General features: G+C 37.5%; 1 protein-coding gene across 6 annotated transcripts in view; it reads right to left on the bottom strand.

Annotated features, from left to right (window-relative positions):
• The window catches only part of PSEN1 (presenilin 1), a 106,771-nt gene that overhangs the window by 8,159 nt on the left and 78,620 nt on the right, over nucleotides 1-19,992 (bottom strand). For 5 of the 6 annotated variants that reach the window (XM_073242177.1, XM_073242178.1, XM_073242180.1 and 2 more), the window contains 2 exons: nucleotides 13,477-13,563; nucleotides 9,725-9,898 (listed from right to left, as the gene is read on the bottom strand). In XM_073242177.1, the coding sequence (XP_073098278.1) occupies nucleotides 9,725-9,898; nucleotides 13,477-13,563 (261 nt within the window). Of the gene's footprint in view, nucleotides 1-9,720; nucleotides 9,899-13,476; nucleotides 13,564-19,992 lie in introns of all 6 variants that reach the window. The other variant, XR_012133764.1, reaches the window with a different exon arrangement.

The raw sequence follows: 19,992 nt of genomic DNA on the forward strand, positions 1-19,992 counted from the left end.
TTAAGTACTTGTGTGATCCACAAGTGGACTAACTTCTTTAATCCTCAAATTCCTCCTCAGTTATAAGATGGGGATTACACAGCTATTTCATAGGGTCACTATCAGAATTAAAAATAACATAGTGAAGGTTTATGGCACATACAGAGACTAAACAAATGCCAGCCTTAGAAAGACTTTTGATTACAAATACAAAATGCTATAAGAAACTAAGTTCTTCAGAAAAAAATAAAAAGTAAAAAAGATAATACTGGTGAAAACAACTGGATTTACCTGATAAATGACTTGTATCTAGAATATACAAAGAACCATTACAACTCAATAATTAAAGACAAAAAATGGGAAAAGGGTCTAAATAAACAGTACTCCAAAGAAAAGAGCAAAAGACCAATAAGCACACAAAAAGATACTCAACTTATTATTCCACTCCTAGGTATATACCCAAGAGAAATAAAAACATGTCCACACGATAACTTGTACATGAATGTTCATAGCAACATTATGCATAATAGCCCCAAATGGAAACAACCCATTAACTGATGAATGAGTAATACTGATGAATGATATCCATGAACTGATGAATGAATAATATATGTGGCACATCCATACAATGGAATATTTGGCCATAAAGAGAAATTAAGTACTGATACATGCCACAACAGAGATGAACCTTAAAAACATTAAACTAAGTGAAAGAAACCAGTACAAAGGACTAGATATTATATGATTATTCTATTTATATGAAATGTCCAGAATATACAAATCTATTAAGATGGCATTTATTAGTGTTGGAGGGCGTGAGGGCTAATGGCTATAAGGTTCTTTGTGAAAATGTTCTGAAATTCACTTGCAATGGCTGCACAACTCTCAATACTATAAAAACCACTGCATGGTAAACTTTAAATGGGGAGATGGGATGGTTTGGAGAGGTAACAGCTATGGAGTGTGGGGTTTCTTTCTGAGGTAATGACAAGGTTCTAAATGTGCTGATGGTTGAATAATTCTGTGACTCTACTAAAGACACAACTTTAAATGGGTGAACTGTACACTAAGTGAACTATGTATCAATAGAGCTATCAAAAATAAACAAAAATACTGTACTGAAACCTAAAATTATGGCCTCACTTTTCTTTTTTCATTTAAAGGCCTATGTCTGCTTAAATAGCAATATGTAAATAATATAGTTATAAGTCACAGAATTAATTTAAATACAAAGAGAAATGTAGATATATCAGTAAAATTCAAAGAGTAAGGAAACGAAGTAACCATCAATTTTTTTTCTTTAGACACTTACTAAAGTGAGAAGTTGGATTTACCTATGACCAGAACAGACTCCATCAGTATATAAAACTTAAGAAAATCATCTTGCTCAGAAATTTGATTTCTTTAAACAGCTCCTTTTGATTTACTCAGTCAAAACATGCCATGACTAAATAACTACAACCATAGCAATGGAAACTGCTTAAGTTAGACGTAATGAGTTAATAATACTCTACTGGCAAGTGTTAATGTTGAGACTGGCTGCTAGTATTTTAGTACTATTTCCTAATAGTAGTCTAGGCTTTCTATTGTTCTGGCAAACTGAAAAATAATTTAAGTAATTATGGTGTTCCTTTAATATTAAAAGGGGCATTTGATAGTCTACCAAACATAAGACATGGTAAAAACCATAGATGATGGTGAATATGTAATTTTAAGATTTCTCTAAATGGCTTCTAACAGCATATGTGCCTACTTAAATATAATAACATAATAAAACAATATTTCCTATTATCTTTCTGATAAATACAAACATGTTAAAAACTGACTGATATTTACTATTTTACCTTTTCATTACTAAAATTTCTTCCTCCACTTGAAGAAAATAGCAAAGTCCATCTCCCTCCCTTTTTTAAGGTTATACAGAAATTAATGTCTATGAGTCAAATTTCCACTCCTGGAAACAACAGGTTAATTTCACAACTCTGATAAATTTTAAGTCTGCCAGTAGTATACTCAGATGGGCCTGTTACTGGCATGATGTTTGAGGGAAGTATATTTTGAAATTCGCTAGAAGACCAACTGCTTTCACATTGAATAAAAATGTTTTTATACTTCTAATTAAAAACTCTGTTCAGTTTTCTAATTAAATGATTTTTTAAAGGTCTTGGAAGACACATGTGCCTTTTAGAAATCAAATTCTAGTGTGCACTGAAACTTTCCGGTAAGGATCCAAGAGTCTGGTTGAAAGCACTAACGCAATCAGAAATGGTTATGTGTGTGTTGAATGCTAAGATGATGAAAGAATGTCAGTTATTTCTTTATACTGGTCCCAGATAAAGAAAATTTTAATCTGAAGTTAGGAGGGGCACTACTTGGTTTTCCTTTAAAAAACATTAGATATGAAGAGATGACCAGGAGAAAGAATCAAGCTGGAAAGGCGGTCATGAAAGAATCATGCTGCTGCTATGCTCAACAGCTATATTACTTCTTTCTTTTGGATCTAGGCACCTTCGTGAAAAGAAGAGAGGAAAAGAACAGGCAACCTAATTATGTTGGCAACTGCAGACAGAGAATGCCAGCAAAGGCAAGCTCAAGCCAGGCTGTGAGACAGGGCAACCACATCTACTTCCCCAGGGCTGTGAGCATTAGGCTGCAGCTGGTTCTAACATCTGGAAAACTCAGCCAAGCACCAAAGTTATGAATATGACCAGGTTCTGACCCAATGAAATACTAAGGATGAACTCCAAAAAAGTGTTCTGCTAAAGCTGAAGGGTAATTTTGAGATCATAATAATTAGTGATTACTAAAGAAGCTAAGGAATCTAGGTGCTTGTTTCTTTAAAATTCCTTAATTATTTTCACTATAATGTTTTACTCAAGAGTTTCACTTTTGTGAAAACAAAAAAACTAAGGATAACAGAAATGCGTGAATCTCTTATTCAATAAATCACATCTCTAAGACTAACTGAAGAGATGACTGAGACCTAACCAAGGGGTTCTAATGGCTGATCATATTCCTAAGAAGCCCCAAGTGCTAATCTAAGTCTAAGTGACAACATGTTAGACACTGAAAAAAACTTATGCATTTATGCCTATAACCTAATTCATTTTTATTTTCTTTAAAATTAGTGCTTGCCAGGACAAAATGGGGATTAAAGAAGGCGGTGTGAGACAGAGGCTTCCTCCTAAAACTGCATATAATATGAAAATATAATTAATACAATAATCCTGAAAGAGCAACAGGAAAACGGACTGCGCAAGACTGCATACACCTGGAGAAAAGAGCAGACCTCACGGAACAGGGTAACATACCAAAGCTGTGGCCCGGCAGGACTCAAGCCCTTCCCCAACCCCAGCTCACTGTCAGGGAAGAAGAGAAACGGAGCGGGGAGGGAGTAGAGGCCTGGGACTGCTGAATACCTAACTCCAGAGATCTGCTCTGGGAGCACAAACCTACATTTCATGGTGCTTGCATGATACTCTTGTGATTACGGAGTTGGAAAGCTAAGAAAGGCAGAATTCCTGGAGACACTGAGATTCCAGCCACTTGTGAAAAGCAGGGATCCATATCCGGCTGCTCTGGGACAAAAGAAAATCAGGCAGTCTGAGAGACTTCCTAACAAGGAAGCCCTTAGCAAGAGGGCTGCTAAAGGGGCAAGGATTGCACAGGGCTTACTGCTCAGGAGAAAGGACAGGTAGACAAAATTATCTGTGTGCACTCTGCCCAGCAGGTTGGGAGCTTTCACAATCTTCAGGTGATCCAGCTCCCTGGCTGCCTACACAGCTCCAAGGACTCCCCTCCATGATACTCAGCCTACTGTGCCTTTCTCCTGGCCAGCCCCACCTGGCTTGCAAACCGGCAAACCCTACCCTGGCATTAGGAGGGCCAGAGGGAAGACCTGTCTACAGCAACTACAAATGCAAAGCAAAGAGACTTATATCTCTGTGCTCGGCCCACTGGTTCAGGCAGTGGAGACAGGCATACCAGCTGGGAAGCAGGAAACAGCTCTTCCTCCCCCCAGGCACCAATACCACTCCCCTGTGACCCCCAACATTGCTTCAGGGGCTGAGCAGCTCCAGAGAGTAGAGCTGATAGACACTAGAGGACACCATATACAAATATGAAATGCCAAAGGAACCAGTTCAAAGTAAAATTATTAATACAACTCCTGAGAAAGATTTAGATGACATCGACCTCATGAATCTTCCTGAAAGGGAGTTCAAAATAAGAATCATTAACATGCTCATGGAGGTACAGAAAGATATTTAAGAACTCAGGAATGAATTCTGGTTGGAGAGCCAATCGTTGAGGAGCACAATGCACGGTATGAAAAGTAGATTATACATATGGTGGAGGAGACGATAAATGACATAGAAACCAGAGAAGAGGAATAAAAAAGAAGCTGAGGCACAGAGAGAAAAAAGGATCTCTAAGAATGAAAGAATATTGAGAGAACTGTGTGACCAATCCAAGCAGAACAATATTCCCATTTTAGGGGTACAAGAAGAGGAAGAGAAAGGGATAGAAAGTGTCTTTGAGGAGATAATTGCTGAAAACTTCCCCAATCTGGGGAAGGAAATAGTCTCTCAGCCCATGGAGATCCACAGATCTCCCAACACAAGGGACCCAAGGAAGACAACACCAAAACATATAGTAATTAAAATGGCAAAGATCAAGGATAAGGACAGATTATTAGAAGAAGCCAGAGAAAGAAATAAGATCACATACAAAGGAAAGCCCATCAGGCTAACATCAGATTTCTCAGCAGAAACCTTACAGGCCAGAAGGGAGTGGCATGACATATTTAATGCAATGAAGCAGAAGGGCCTTGAACCAAGATTACCTTATCTGGCAAGACTATCATTTAAATTTGAAGGAGGGATTAAACAATTCCCAGATAAGCAATAGCTGAGAAAATTTATCTCCCACAAACCATCTCTACAGTGTATTTTGGAGAGACTCCTATAGATGGAAGTGTTCCTAAGGTATAACAGCTGTCACCACAGGTAATAAAACCACAGTAAAGAAAGTAGAAAAGCTAATTACTGAGCAAATACAAAATTAAATTAACTATCCCCAAAGTCATTCAAGGGATAGACAAAGAGTATAGAATATGATACCTAACATATAAAGAGTGGAGGAGGAAGTAAAAGGAAGAGGAAAAAAAAAAGAAAGAGAAAAAATAGAACCTTTAGATAGTGTTTGTAATAGCATATTAATTGAGTTATGTTAGACTCTTAGATAGTAAGGAAGTTAACCTTGAACCTTTGGTAACCATGAATCTAAAGCCTGCAATGGCAGTAGGTACATACTTATCGATAATCACCATAAATGTAAATCTACTGAATGCACCAATCAAAAGACACAGAGTCATTGAATGGATAAAAAAACAAGACCCATCTATATGCCTGCCTACAAGAGACTCACTTTAAACACAAAGACATACACAGACTAAAAGTGAAGGGATGGAAAAAGATATTTCATGCAACTAATAGGGAGAAAAAAGCAGGAGTTGCAGTACTTGTATCAGACAAAGTAGACTTCAAAACAAAGGAAGTAACAAGAGACACAGAAGGACATTACATAATGATAAAAGGGTCAATCGAACAAGAAGATATAACCATTTTAAATATCTATGCACCCAACACATGGGAGCACCAACATATATGAAACAAATACTAACAGATTTATAAGAGGAAATAGAATGCAATGCATTCATTCTAGGAGACTTCAACACTCCACTCACTCCAAAGGACAGATCAACCAGACAGAAAATAAGGACACATAGGCACTGAACAAACATTAGAACAGATGGGCCTAACAGACATCTACAGAACTCTACACCTAAAAGCAGCAGAATACACATTCTTCTCAAGTGCACATGGAACATTTTTAATAATAGATCATATACTAGGCCACAAAAAGAGCCTCGGTAAATTCAGAAAGATTGAAATTGTACCAACCAGTTTCTCAGACCACAAAGGTATGAAACTAGAAATAACTTATATAAAGAAAATGAAAAATCCCACAAACACAGGGAGGCTTCACAACATGCTCCTAAATAACCAACAGATCAATGACCAAATAAAAAGAGATCAAGCAATATATGGAGACAAATAACAACAATAATTCAACACCGCAAAAAATCTGTGGGACACAGTGAAGGCCATGCTAAGAGGAAAGTATACTGCAATACAGGCCTACCTCAGGAAAGAAGAACAATCCCATATGAGCAGTCTAAACTCACAATTAAGGAAACTAGAAAAAGAAGAACAAATGAGGCCCAAAGTCAGTAGAAGGAGGGACATAGTAAAGATTATGGCAGAGATAAATAAAATTGAGAAGAATAAAACAATAGAGAGAATCAATGAAAGCAAGAGCTGGTTCTTCAAGAAAATAAACAAAATAGATAAACCCATGGCCAGACTTTTCAAGAAAAAAAGAGAGTCTACTCACATAAACAGAATCAGAAATGAGAAAGGAAAAATCACTATGGACACCACAAAAATACAGAGAATTATGAGAGAATACTATGAAAAATTATATGCTAACAAGATGGATAACCTAGAAAAATGGACAACTTTCTAGAAAAATACAACCTTCCAAGGTTGACCCAGAAAGAAACCGAAAATCTGAACAGACCAATTACCAGCAATGAAATTGAACTGGCAACAAAACCTACCTAAGAACAAAACTCCTGGAAAGATGGCTTCACCGCTGAATTTTATCAAACATTTAATGAAGACCTAATATCCATCCTCCTTAAAGTTTTCCAAAGAGTAGAAGAAGAGGGAATACTTCCAAACTCATTCTATGAGACCAACATCACTCTAATACCAAAACCAGGCAAAGACCCCAGCAAAAAAGAAAATTACAGACCAATATCTCTGATGAACATAGATGCAAAAAAAGTCAACAAAATATTAGCCAACCAAATTCAAAAATACATCAAAAAGATCATCCATCATGATCAAGTAAGATTTATTACAGGGATGCAAGGATGGTACAACATTTGAAAATCCATCAACATCATCCACCACATCAACAAAAAGAAGGACAAAAACCACATCATCATAGCCATAGATGCTGAAAAAGCTTTTGACAAAATTCAACATCCATTCATGATAAAAACTCTCAACAAAATGGGTATAGACGGCAAGTACCTCAACATAATGAAGACCATATATGACAAACCCACAGCCAACATACTTCACAGCAAGAAGCTGAAAGCTTTTCCTTTAAGATCGGGAACAAGACAAGGATGCCCACTCTCCCCACTGTTATTCAACATAGTCCTGGAGGTCCTCGCCACGGCAATCAGACAACACAAAGAAATAAAAGTCATCCAGATTGGCAAGGAAGAAGTTAAACTGTCCGTGTTTGCAGATGACATGATATTGTACATAAAAAATCCCTAAAGAATCCACTCCAAAACTACTAGATCTAATATCTGTATTAGCAAAGTTGCAGGATACAGAATTAATATGCAGAAATCTGTTGTATCCCTATACACTAACAATGAACTAGCAGAGAGAGAAATCTGGAAAACTCATGAGAGAAATTAAAGAAGATACCAATAAATGGAAACACATCCTGTGCTCATGGATAGGAAGAATTAATATTGTCAAAATGGCCATCCTGCCTAAAGTACTCTACGGATTCAATGTAATTCCTATAAAAATACCAACAGCATTCTTCAACAAACTAGAGAAAATCATTCTAAAATTCATATGGAACCACCAAAGACCACAAATAGCCAAAGCAATCCTGAGAAGGAAGAATGAAGCTGTGGGGATTATGCTCCCCAACTTCAAGCTCTACTACAAAGCCACAGTAATCAAGACAGTTTGGTACTGGCACAAGAACAGTTCCATAGACCAATGGAACAGACTAGAGAGCCCTGATGTAAACCCAACTATATACGGTCAATTAATATATGATAAAGGAGCCATGGACATACAATGGGGAAATAACAAGCCTCTTCAACAGCTGGTGTTGGCAAAACTGGACAGCAACATGCAAGAGAACGAGACTGGATTATTGTTTAACCCCACACACAAAAGTAAACTCAAAATGGATCAAAGACCTGTGTAAGTCATGAACCATAAAACTCTTAGAAGATAACACAGGCAAACATCTCCTGAATATAAGCATGAGCAACTTCTTCCTGAACGCATCTCCTCGAGAATGGGAAACAAAAGCAAAAATGAATTCATGGGACTACATCAAACTAAAAAGTTCTGTATGGGAAAGGATACCATCAACAAAACAAAAAGGCACCCTGCAGTATGGGAGAATATATTTGTAAATGACATATCAGACAAGGGGTTAACATCCGAAGTACATAAAGAACTTAGGTTCCTCAACACCCAAAAAGCAAATAACTGACTAAAAAATGGGCAAAGAATATGAAGAGACAGTTTTCCAAAGAAGAAACTCAGATGGCCAACAGACACATGAAAAGATGCTCCACGTCACTAATTATGAGGGAAATGCACATTAAAACCACAATGAGATATCACCTCACACCAGTAAGGATGGACAGCATAGAAAAGACTAAGAACAACAAATGCTGGCAAGGATGCAGAGGAAAGGAACCCCTCCTACACTGCTGGTGGGAATGTAAGCTAGTTCAACCATTGTGGAAAGCAATATGGAGGTTCCTCAAAAAACTCAAAATAGAAATACCATTTGACCTGGGAATCCCACTCCTTGGAATTTACCCAAAGAATACAAGTTCTCAGATTCAAAAAAGACATATGCACCCCTACATTTATCGCAGCACTTTTTACAATAGCCAAGATATGGAAGCAACCTAAGTGTCCATCAGTAGATGAATGGCTAAAGAAGGGGTGGTACATATACACAACGGAATACTATTCAGCCATAAGAAAGAAACAAATCCTACTATTTGCAACAACATGGATGGAGCTGGAAGACATTATGCTCAGTGAAATAAGCCAGGCGGAGAAAGACAAGTGCCAAATGATTTCTCCCATTGGTGGAGTATAACAATGAAGCAAAACTGAAGGCACAAAATAGCAGCAGACCCAGAGACTCCAAGAAGGAACTAGTGGTTATGAAAGGGGAGGGGTGTGGGAGGGTGGGTGGGGAGAGAGAGAAGGGGATTTAGGGGTATTATGTTTAGTATACACGGTGTGGGGGATCACGGGGAAAACAGTGTAGCACAGAGAAGGTAAATAGTGAATCTGTGGCATCTTACTACACTGATGGACAGTGACTACATTGGGGTATGGGTGGGGACTTGATTATATGGGTGAATGTAATAACCACATTGTTTTTTCATGTGAAACCTTCATTACAGTGTATATCAATAATACCTTAATAAAAAAAAATTAGTGCTTGCCAACAGAGAATAACAATGTAAAAGGCTGAAACATTCAAATTTATAGGTCTTCATACAGCAAAGAGTGAAATATATTAAAGAAATTTTTGTACATAAATACATTGCAGCCATGAAGTCTTTCTGTAATGATAAGATCAAAAAATCTTTCAACTTATAAAACAAATGCCAAAGTTCAGGGTGCAAAAGGTCAGTTTAAAAAATCTTAAGGGCAGAATTTAACTATGAGACAAGCACCAACTATTAGTATTTCTCCCTAAAAGCTGTACTGTTATTTAGAATTAGACTGTCACATGCTTCATTCATTGTATTTTGGGAAAGTCTGATAATGCAGCACCCTGAAGGAATCCATGACTTCTCAATGTAGAGCAATGTACCTACTTTCTTCTGGGTCCTCACTGGCTAGGATGCTGCTGGAAAGGTCCTGGACAGCAGCTCGTGACTCAGTTGTAGAATGATGAGGCCCTAGGCGACTGTCCCTCTGGGCTTCCCATTCTTCACTGAAGCCGCCATCGTCACTCTCTGTCACAGGGTCTTGTGATTCACTTTCTGTGCCTTTAAGAGAAAGTGTAAATTACAGCTCTTTAACACTAAGAAAAATATCTTAAAACCTTTAAAAAAACATGAAGCAGTAACTACCTGACTATGATTGTAAGCAGGTTAGATGGCTCTTAAACCACAAATTACGGACTGTTAAAGTACCTGTTGGTTGCCTATCCAATAGCTATTTTCCTCCTCATTTCCTGAAGACAGAGTCCTGATTTGTTTGGGTTTCTCACCCATGGGACCCTGGTGGTAAATTCCGATCAGTCCAAGTCAAGTGTTGTGCTCCCACCATTCCTCTTCCCAGTGGAAGCCGTAGGTGTAGGGTTGGTACTGGCCAGTGTGTGGGGAGGTAAAGCCTATTGTGTATTCTCAGAAATCTTTCTCATTCTTCAAGAGAGACTCAAGGAAGAAACAAATAGCTCCTTTCTTCCCCTGGATGTTATCTTATCTGGATATGATGCTTGGAACTGCAGCTGTCATCTTCTGACCATTAGGAACAGTGGGCTGAGAGCCAAATCTACATCTAAGGATGGCAGATGCAGAGCAGGAAGGCAGAAATAATCACATCAACAAGCCACAAAAATTAATTAACCATACAAATAACTACACCTCAGGACTTCTGATCACAGGCAAGAACACATTTCTTCTTTGTTTAAAGCAACCAAGTTGGGTTTTCTGGTTTTTACAGCTGAAAGCTTCCTAATTGATAGCATTCACCACTGGCTTTACTCAGTTAGAAAGTAAATGATTTTTGGGCTGGCAGGATGGGAAAGGAGGGAATTAATTTTTTTATGGGCTTGTCATTTTGTTATAATAACTGCTGATCTGTGGAGAAAGACAAGTACCAAATGATTCCACTCATTTGTGGAGTATAACAACAAAGCAAAACTGAAGGAACAAAACAGCAGCAGTCTCACAGACTCCAAGAAGGGACTAGCGATTATCAAAGGGAAGGGGTTGGGGAGGGAGGAAGAAGGGGATTAGGGGGCATTATAATTAGCACATACAATACAGGTAGGTCACTGGGAAGGCAGTACAGCACAGAGAAGACAAATAATGACCCTACAGCATCTTACTAAGCTGATGGATAGTGATTGCAATGGGGTCAGGCAGGGGGACAACTGGATAATATGGGTGAATGTTGAAATCACAATGTTGCTCATGTGAAATCTTCATAAGATTGTATATCAATGATACCTTAATTAAAAATATATATATATAAAAAATAACTGCCAATCTGAGAATTGTGAGCACAACATGATATGAGAACCTTCCATACACCAAAACTATTTAAAGTTTAATTGAGAATACTTTTCTTTTATTTTTTAAGAATGTAATGAATGTTCATAGCAGAGTTAGATTTACCATACATCAATAAAGCTTGTACACTTCAGATCTCTCACTTGCAAGGACTCCTTCTGGGAGGAGCCCTAGCAATTTTGTATTTGTAATTTGTATTCTTTTTCTTTTTTCTTTCTTTTCTTAACCAGGTCTCCAGAAAACTTCAATCTTCCCTAGTTTGGAACTTGTAAAATCATGGAAGTATAAGACTTATAAATAAAAGCAGCAGTTCCTGTTCTGTGCCATCCCTCCTCACTCCTGGTCTTCCCTCCACTTTCAACCTCTCCAACTATTTCTTTTGGTATTTACCTCCATAAGGAATTAGAAATATATGCACAGAGTACTATATCTTGGTGTTTTATTTTAGATACTTAGTCACTTCCTACAGGAAAGATGAAGCATTGTCTCTCATTGTCTTAAGCACACAAATTTTGCTTCTTTTGTACTTTCAGTTTTCCCTGGAAAATGGACTCATTTTTTCCCCCTAATTAATTTTCCCTGTATTACCTATGCCTAATTCATCCTCGAACTCTCTGAGTTTTCAAACACTCAGGTATCCTCTCAGGTGCATATTTTTTTCCATGTACAGACATCCCTTTGGAGCCCTATGTCCTTTTGTCCAATCTAACTTCTAGTTCTTCTAACATAATGGTTTTTCAACTGGGAGCAGTAGCTCCCTTCCAGGGGGTGTTTGAAAAGAATTCGGAGGGAGGAGTTTTTGGTTATTACATATGGCAAAGCCCCATCAGCACTAAGAGAGCGAGCAGCTGGGAATGCTAACCATCCTGCACAGTGACGGAAGCCCACACAATGAGCTGCCCCACCCCAAATCCCAGCAGCATTCCTGAGGCACTCCGCAGGTCACCAGCTCCTCGCTTCAAGGCCCTCACCCATATTGTTTCCTCTCCTGGAAGGCTCTTCTGCTCTTCAGCTGGCCATCTCCTATTATTACTTCCTCAGGGAAGCATTCCTTGACTTTCCAGTATAAACAAAATTCCTCTATCATAAACTTTCATCACAACTTAACACTTCTCTTTTGCAGTGATCACACTGCATGAATTTATTTGTGGAATTATTTGTTGAACATTTGTGTCACCCCAAGTAGGTCACAAATTTCACAGGGATGGGATATCTCATTTAGGGCTACACCCCAGTACCAGCAAAATTCCAGGTACACAGTTAGCTGCTGAATCAATATTGGTCAAAAGAATAAAATCTTGACATTCCAAAAACACATTCACACTCACATATTAATAAACATATACTCATTGACAACTAATCTTTTCCTTTCTTTATCTTCACACAATAATCAGACTTTTAGCAACTGTATCCAATATATTTCCTCCTCCTCTGCTCCGTCTACTCCTGATCTAATGCCACCTTGTTCTGCTGTCTTGCTCACTGAAGAATGGGCCTGGTATGTTTAGGTCCCAAAGAGAATTCTGTTTTAAGAGTCCTCCTCATAGGTAACCAAATGCTAAATTAGCAGTTTTCTTGGCGCTATAAAACCTAACTCCTCTTTCCTTACAAAAGCAACTCAATTGAGGCCCTTTTTTCTTCTCTCATCTATCTTTACTTTGCCTGCTTTTTCAAAAAAAAAAAAAAAAGCTCTTTGTTTTTCTTCAACAACAACAAAAAGTTTCCTTTCTTCTTGACTATTTATATTGTGCTATTATTCAACTCCTCCTAATAGCAACTCCGAACTTACGTTCTCCTTAACATTGTCTGTCCACCCACAAGTGGGCCTTTCGATCTCCCATCCTAAGTCATTATTCTTATCCTCATCCAGAAAGTCATGTCCACCTGGAATATTTTATCTTCTCAGTATGATCATTAACACATCTCAAATCAAAGTATATTTAAGTTATGGAATGGGAATCTCATCCTGTGCTAGACCCCCAGGTCAGACCAGAGGTTCTCATCTTAAGATGTTTGGAGAGTTGAGCTTATTTTTCTTTTTTAAATCATAGCCTCAAATTAACACTTCCATTCTGGTATTACCAGCATTTAATGGCAGAAATTCTTAGCCTACAGTGCCTTGGCTGTATTACTGGTTTTGGAGCACCTGAATTCCTTATATTGCCTATATTTACTGTGTGATACCACAGTTTTCAGGAGATTCTCAAAAGAGCCCATAACCAAAGAATGAAGTTAAAATCATTGTTTCCTAACTCACTGTTAGCCCCTAAGATGCAAAGGCCCCCCTCCTCCCGCAACCAGGAAATTACCAAATGAAAGTCACCTACTTTGTGCATTATAATTGGAGTTTTTGGATACCTTCCTTTGGGCTTCTGGGTCTCCTTCTGCCATATTCACCAACCACACCATTGTCGCTGTTGAGAAAGACAAAAGATTAGGTAAGCGCTGGAAACACAGAGGGAAGTACGTAAGTAGAGAGCATTTACTGTGGCTGCTATTTTAAAGCTGTTTATTATAGTCCCTGAAAAGTAACCAGAGAAAAAACAGCAAGACTCCACTGAAACGATAGCTGGACTAGCTGAATATCCTAAAACAGTGTGAATTCATTGATGAAAATTACTTACTGGAACTGAAGTAGAGGATTAACTGGGGCTCACAATAGCATCAGATGATCATTATTCTAAAGATGCAAGGAATAAGTTTCCTTCATATCATGCCTCACTTCTGGGGTTTCTAGTAATGTTAAATTGTGTTATATACAAGGAATAAGAAAAAAAAAGGCTAAAAGCAATAAACAAAGTGGATAGTCATTCGGTCTCTTCTATGTCCCTTCCACATAAATACATATATATCTATATAGACAAAGATATAGACAATCTCTGTCATGTTTTAGAGGCATTGTGAAAATTTTAAATGTTACTTCTCATATACTGTAGGTGGGATGAAAGATGGTAACGCCCCTATTGGAGAGGAATTTGGTTAACATCTAACAAAACTACATCTGATTAACCCTTTGACCCAGGAATACCACTTTTGGGAATTAATCCAGAAGACACACCAATCAGTAACAACACAAAACTCCATATAAACATGAACCACACACAGCTACTGCAGGAACCGAACACCAGAGGCAACCTGAATCCAGTCTGGTCATAGCAAGCAATTTTAAGCAAGATACTTGGCATTTATGTCCTTTGACTTTTTATCACTGATTTTATAATTATATCCATGTTCCTAATACTCCTAGGCATCTTGCATAACTTACAAAAGAAACACAAAACCAAAGAGGCTGAAAATTCCGTAACAGCCACACCTACACAATTCACCAAGGCTTTATAATTTTGATATCAAACAAGTCTCATTATATGATAACCCAACTTACATTCATCAAAGTCAACATAAGCCATGCAGGCAATACACTATTTAGCTAAATCCAAACCCAAGAAACACATGAGCCACCACGAGGCACAAGGCTTATGAACTTCTGTAGCCTTCTTGACAGTGAAAGTAGGTATTTAAGTGATTTTCTTTCTTTATGCAAGTATGGAAAAATACAATTAAACTCTTTTAACATTTTAGTATTACCATGGAAGTTGGGTCAGCAAATGTTTTCTGTAAAAGGCCAGGTAGTAAACATTTTGGGCTTGTGGGTCACGTCTGATCTGTTAATGTTCTCCTTGTTCTTTTCTTTTTTACTGACACCTCTTTAAAACTGAAAAAATCATTCTTAGTTCAGAGAACCATAAAAAATAGGCTATGGGCCAGATTTGACCTCAGGTAGTACTTTCCTAACCCCTGATATAAATCATCATGAACAGAATATGTATTTGTTGAATAAATTAACATTACTAAAATAATATCTAAGAAACCAATTCTTGGTCTTTCAGCTTAACAAAACCAAACATCTTAGAGCAACAGAAAAATACGTAACTTAAAAAAAAAAGTTTTTCTTAGCAAGAGAAATCATGGAATTTATTGGGTTAAAGTAAAAAGTACACTCTTGAGACAGGAGTGTGGGCTATCTGGAATACAGAAGGAGCCCTAAAAATTTAATATAATCTAAAAATTCCCCAAACTGACAGGAAATCAAAGAAAAGCTTTTACATAAAATGGTCTACCTCAAGGGACTGTAAGCTTCATTTTTTTTTATTAAGGTATCATTGATATACACTCTTATGAAGGTTTCACATGAAAAACATTGTGGTTACTACATTCACCCATATTATCAAGTCTATGCCCATTGAAGTCACTGTCCATCAGTGTAGCAAGATGCCACAGAGTCACTACTTGTCTTCTTTGTTTCAAGCTTCATTTTTGATAAGCTATCATAGTAGACCACTTCTGCTAGTAATACTAGGGAAGAACAATTTAGTTTAAAAAGTGAGTGTACATTATTCCTATAAGAACAATGAGAACAGAAAACAGAACTGCTCACAGTTCCTAAGGGTAAGACCCTTTTTGCAACTGAACATCCTTAACTGGGGAAGAGTATACAAATACATAAAAGCGTTGTCTCTTTAAAGAAATAGCCGAGAAGACTGATTTAATATTTTTCATATTCATGTTTATACCAACGTTAGGGAAAAAGTAGTCACCAATACTGCTGTTTTTTAACATTCTGTTTAAAAAAAAATGCCCCCTCAAACTCAATGACTTACAAAATCCTCACCACAGATTTGTATTTCATGAGAACAGGTGCTTTCTTGAATCTATCTGATCTATACAGGAGGTAAAGGCTTATGCTTATATTTTTCTATATATGTTGCATTATGGTTAAAATATCTCAATGTCAAATGTTATACAGACTCAAGTCTTTAAAATTATATATGAATGATATTTTAAAACAATAGAGTAAATGCTTATTTTCTGAGTATCCAATTAACATACGTGTTTAATGTTGTGGCAGACTGAAAGAATAATTCTTCACCCCTCCTAATTCTTGCACCCACACTCTTGTCATGGGCTCATTGTAAGTGGAATGCAGTTTTCCTCTTCCTGGCCTGGGGCTCAGCAGATGGCATGTGGGCAGAAGTGACAGTGTGCTAATATCAAGCCTAGGTATTAAAAGGCCCTTTTGTCCTCGTGCTCTTCTAGCTGTTAAGAAGAACATGTCTTCAGGAGCCCAACTGATTGATGGAGAGGATGGGGAATAAGTTGGGGATGGGGATAAGTTGATATTGGGGTGATGACGAATGACTATTATTTTTAAGGCACTGAGGTTTGAGGTGGTTTGTTACACAGTATTATTGTAGCAATAGATAATAGCAGATACAACAGTAGGGCAATGTAAAATTATGAAGCAAAGAAAAATTTACAAACTCACAATCCCTTCACTTTGATACCCACAGTTAACTTTTTAAAAAATATAAATTCAATTACAACTCTGTAGAGAAAGGTATAAAGAAAAACTTGAAATTTTGTTTCCCCAATCTCTAAATCTCACTTCCTAGAGGTAAACACTTCATTATCAGTTTTTTAAGTCATTGTGATTTCATATACACAGACACGTATGTACACAGGCTCCTTCCATAGGCTATTGCATGTACTGTTTTAAATCTTGCTTTTTATACTTACCATATAATCTTTGACATTATGATTGGACATATATAGAGCTATAACATTCTTTTTAATGGTGGCACAATTATCCATTGTATGAATGTACCATAATTATTTGAAAATGTCCCCTTCTGCTGGATACTTAGGTTACTTCCAGTTTTTCTTAATAGAAGCATTGCTTCAGTGAACATCTTTCTATACTTTTGCAAGTATACCCCTTAGTCTAAATTCCTGGAATTCACTATTAATATTTGGTGGAACATTCTGTCTGCACAAATATGAAATATATAAATAGATTTTAATTTCCAGGAATAATACACAAGATGCTCACACTCAAATGTTAATTAAGAGGAAAATGTTGATGCTCAAAACTTCATCTGCTCTTGCCTGCCAAAAAACACAGAAAGTACATGATAATAAATTTATATTAGAAAAAGAGTAAAACAAAGACCGTTTCAGACAGTGGGTGTTCTAAAACGTTATCAGACTCCTCTAGCTACAAGCACAATCCCCACCTTCTTGACTTCCCACAAATGACCTAACACTGAGTTCACAAGAAGACTGAGGTCAACTAACATGTGCTTCCAACTTAACTTCTGTTTCCCTTTGTCACTACCTTCTGCTTCTCTGTGTTCCTCTTCCTTCCTTCCAGGTCTTTGCCTTCTCTCATCTATTTCCTTTTCCTGAACAAACATGACCAGAGCAATTTCTACCTTCTTTGTTGTTACTCTTGCCTGTTAAATATTCCTCTGGCTGGTCTCCTCAAAGTCCTTCTCCAATGGCTCCTTCCCCTCAACTTCAGAAACATGATTAAATCTTCTCTCTCCCAGATACACCACCCTCAAACCACTGCTCTGCCTGTGAGACAGTAATCTCTGCAGCAGGTGGTACTTACTGTATCTCTCTCCCTTCCCCACCCATCCTCTGTCCACACCATCACTTCCATTGCCAGTGCCAGCAGCAGCAAAACAGACACACACCCTTCCCTCCCTTTTGGAGCACTGCTTCTGGTCCTATCACTCTACTGAAATTGCTCTCATAAATGTCACAAAAGAAGTCTAAGGCACCAAATTCTATATGGTTTACTCAGCCCTCATTATCTCTGACTTCTTTGTAGCATTTAACATTCTCTCCTTAATGAGCTCTGCTTTTCCAACAGTCCAACAGGAAAAAAAAAAAAAGAGAAGAAAAGGAAAGTCTGTAAGGATACATATCAAATTGATAACAGGGGTAAATGCTTGGCAGGGTACTAAGATTGAGGATGACAGTTATAGTGAAATTACACTTCATTTTATTTTTTTCAGGATAATGTATTAACGTACTACTTATATAATTAAAATTAATTTTAATATAATTAAAATTAATTTTAAATATGGAAAAGATATTATACCAAGATAGTCACAAAACAAGATACACAGATATATAACTAAGAAACACATGGAAAAAATGTCCAAATAATCACAAATAGTATTATATAACTATTATTAACTTAGACCTATTAGTTATTCAGCCAAGATACAAAATAAAACAAGAGGCTGTTTTTGCTTGTTAGTTTCACTCACACACACACACACACACACACACACACACACACACACACACACACACATAACAATGAAGGTGTAAGGAAATTGGTACCTTCACACCACTAAAGGAAACACAAACTGGTCCAGTCTTTTTAGGAGGCGATTGGTATTATCTATCAAAATGTGGAGGCACACCTCCTTTGACTTAGCAGTTCCACTTGTAAGAATATATCTTACAACAATATTCACAATTTCATGGATGCTCTCTGCAAGCATTGCTTATGACAGAAAAGAAATGGAAATTATCTAAGTATCTTTCACGAAGGACACTGTTTATTAAATATCTATATAAAAGAATACTACGAAGCCATTTCATGTGCTGACGTGCAAATATAGTCATGATATTGCTAAGTAAAAAATGCTGGCTATCCCAATTTTCTGTATTTTCTTCTCTTCCCTTTACTATTTTCTCTTCATCCTCTCACTCTAAACATTAGTGACAAAGTTCTATCCTTAGCATTCTATTCTCTTCTACTTCTATTTGAATCGCTTATCTGCTCCCACAGCTTCAACTATTACCTCTATGCTGATGTTCTTCAATTATGCATCTCTAATATCAACCTTTTCCCAGCACTGGTACTTCATTTCTAAACTCCTGCTGGAAATTTCTACCTGGATGGCTCACAGGTCCCATCAACTAAATTAGATACAGGTGACAGACTAAACAGATCCTCAAACAAGAAAAACATCTCTTCCTTATCACCCTCCCTTTAGGCTTAAAACTTCTCTCATCACTTGCTAAGAACTACTGATTCTACCTCCAAAACCTCTCCTCAAGTTGTTCTCTTTGCTTGGTATTACCAGTACCAAAATGCAGACCCTCATTATTTTCCACCTACACTATAGCATAGCTGCTTAGTATGCCTCTCATGATCTCAGTTCTCACCCCCTCCAATTCATCTTACACATGCTGAAAGCTTGCAGAGGCACAGCTCTGATCACATTATTCTTCTGTTCAACCTTCTGATTCCCTAAGTAATCATGGATCAGCATACAGGTATCTAAACCAGCCACTCAAAGCTATCCTTGATCTTGACCTCATCTGCCTTCCAAACTCATGCTCCTAGTACTCTCTCCATTTTGTACTTCATGTGCTAGTCAAATTGACCACTTGACTCTTGATAAAGATGCCCTACACTTAGGTCTCAAAGCCATTCTTTGAGATGAACTCATTTTTGGAATCAACTCTTCCATCTGTGCTTGCTGAAATCCCACCATCCTTAAAAGGTTCAACCCAAATGCTTTCTCATCCACAAAGCCTTCCCACCTTCCCAAGGCAGACAGTACCTCTTGAACTCTCCCTACTCTTGGATTGTGTTTCCTCTGAATCCAGTAACATTCTCCCTTGGATGCTGCTTATTTATATACTTGTCTACCTCACCTCTAAATTGTAAGTGATAAGCTCTGAGGGAAGGCAAAGTATCTCAATCATCCTTAAGTCCCCTACAGTGCCCTGTGGGAGAACCTTAGGTCAATGCTAAATAAATGTTTACTAAATGGTTAGGAAGAATATGACTCTTAAAAAAACAAAAACAAAAAAGGGCAGACACGTTCTGAAGGAACCTACAATTTCAATAAGCTAGGCCAAGTTCCACCTGCAATACATGTACATAGCAAGTGCTCAATAACTTATGACTACTAAGATTTTAAATGAAAACACTGGCTCCCCACTTTCCAAATATTTCTTCTATGTCTACATAT

The sequence above is a fragment of the Manis javanica genome, chromosome 8, assembly GCF_040802235.1.
Source record: "Manis javanica isolate MJ-LG chromosome 8, MJ_LKY, whole genome shotgun sequence".
NCBI lineage: Eukaryota > Metazoa > Chordata > Mammalia > Pholidota > Manidae > Manis > Manis javanica.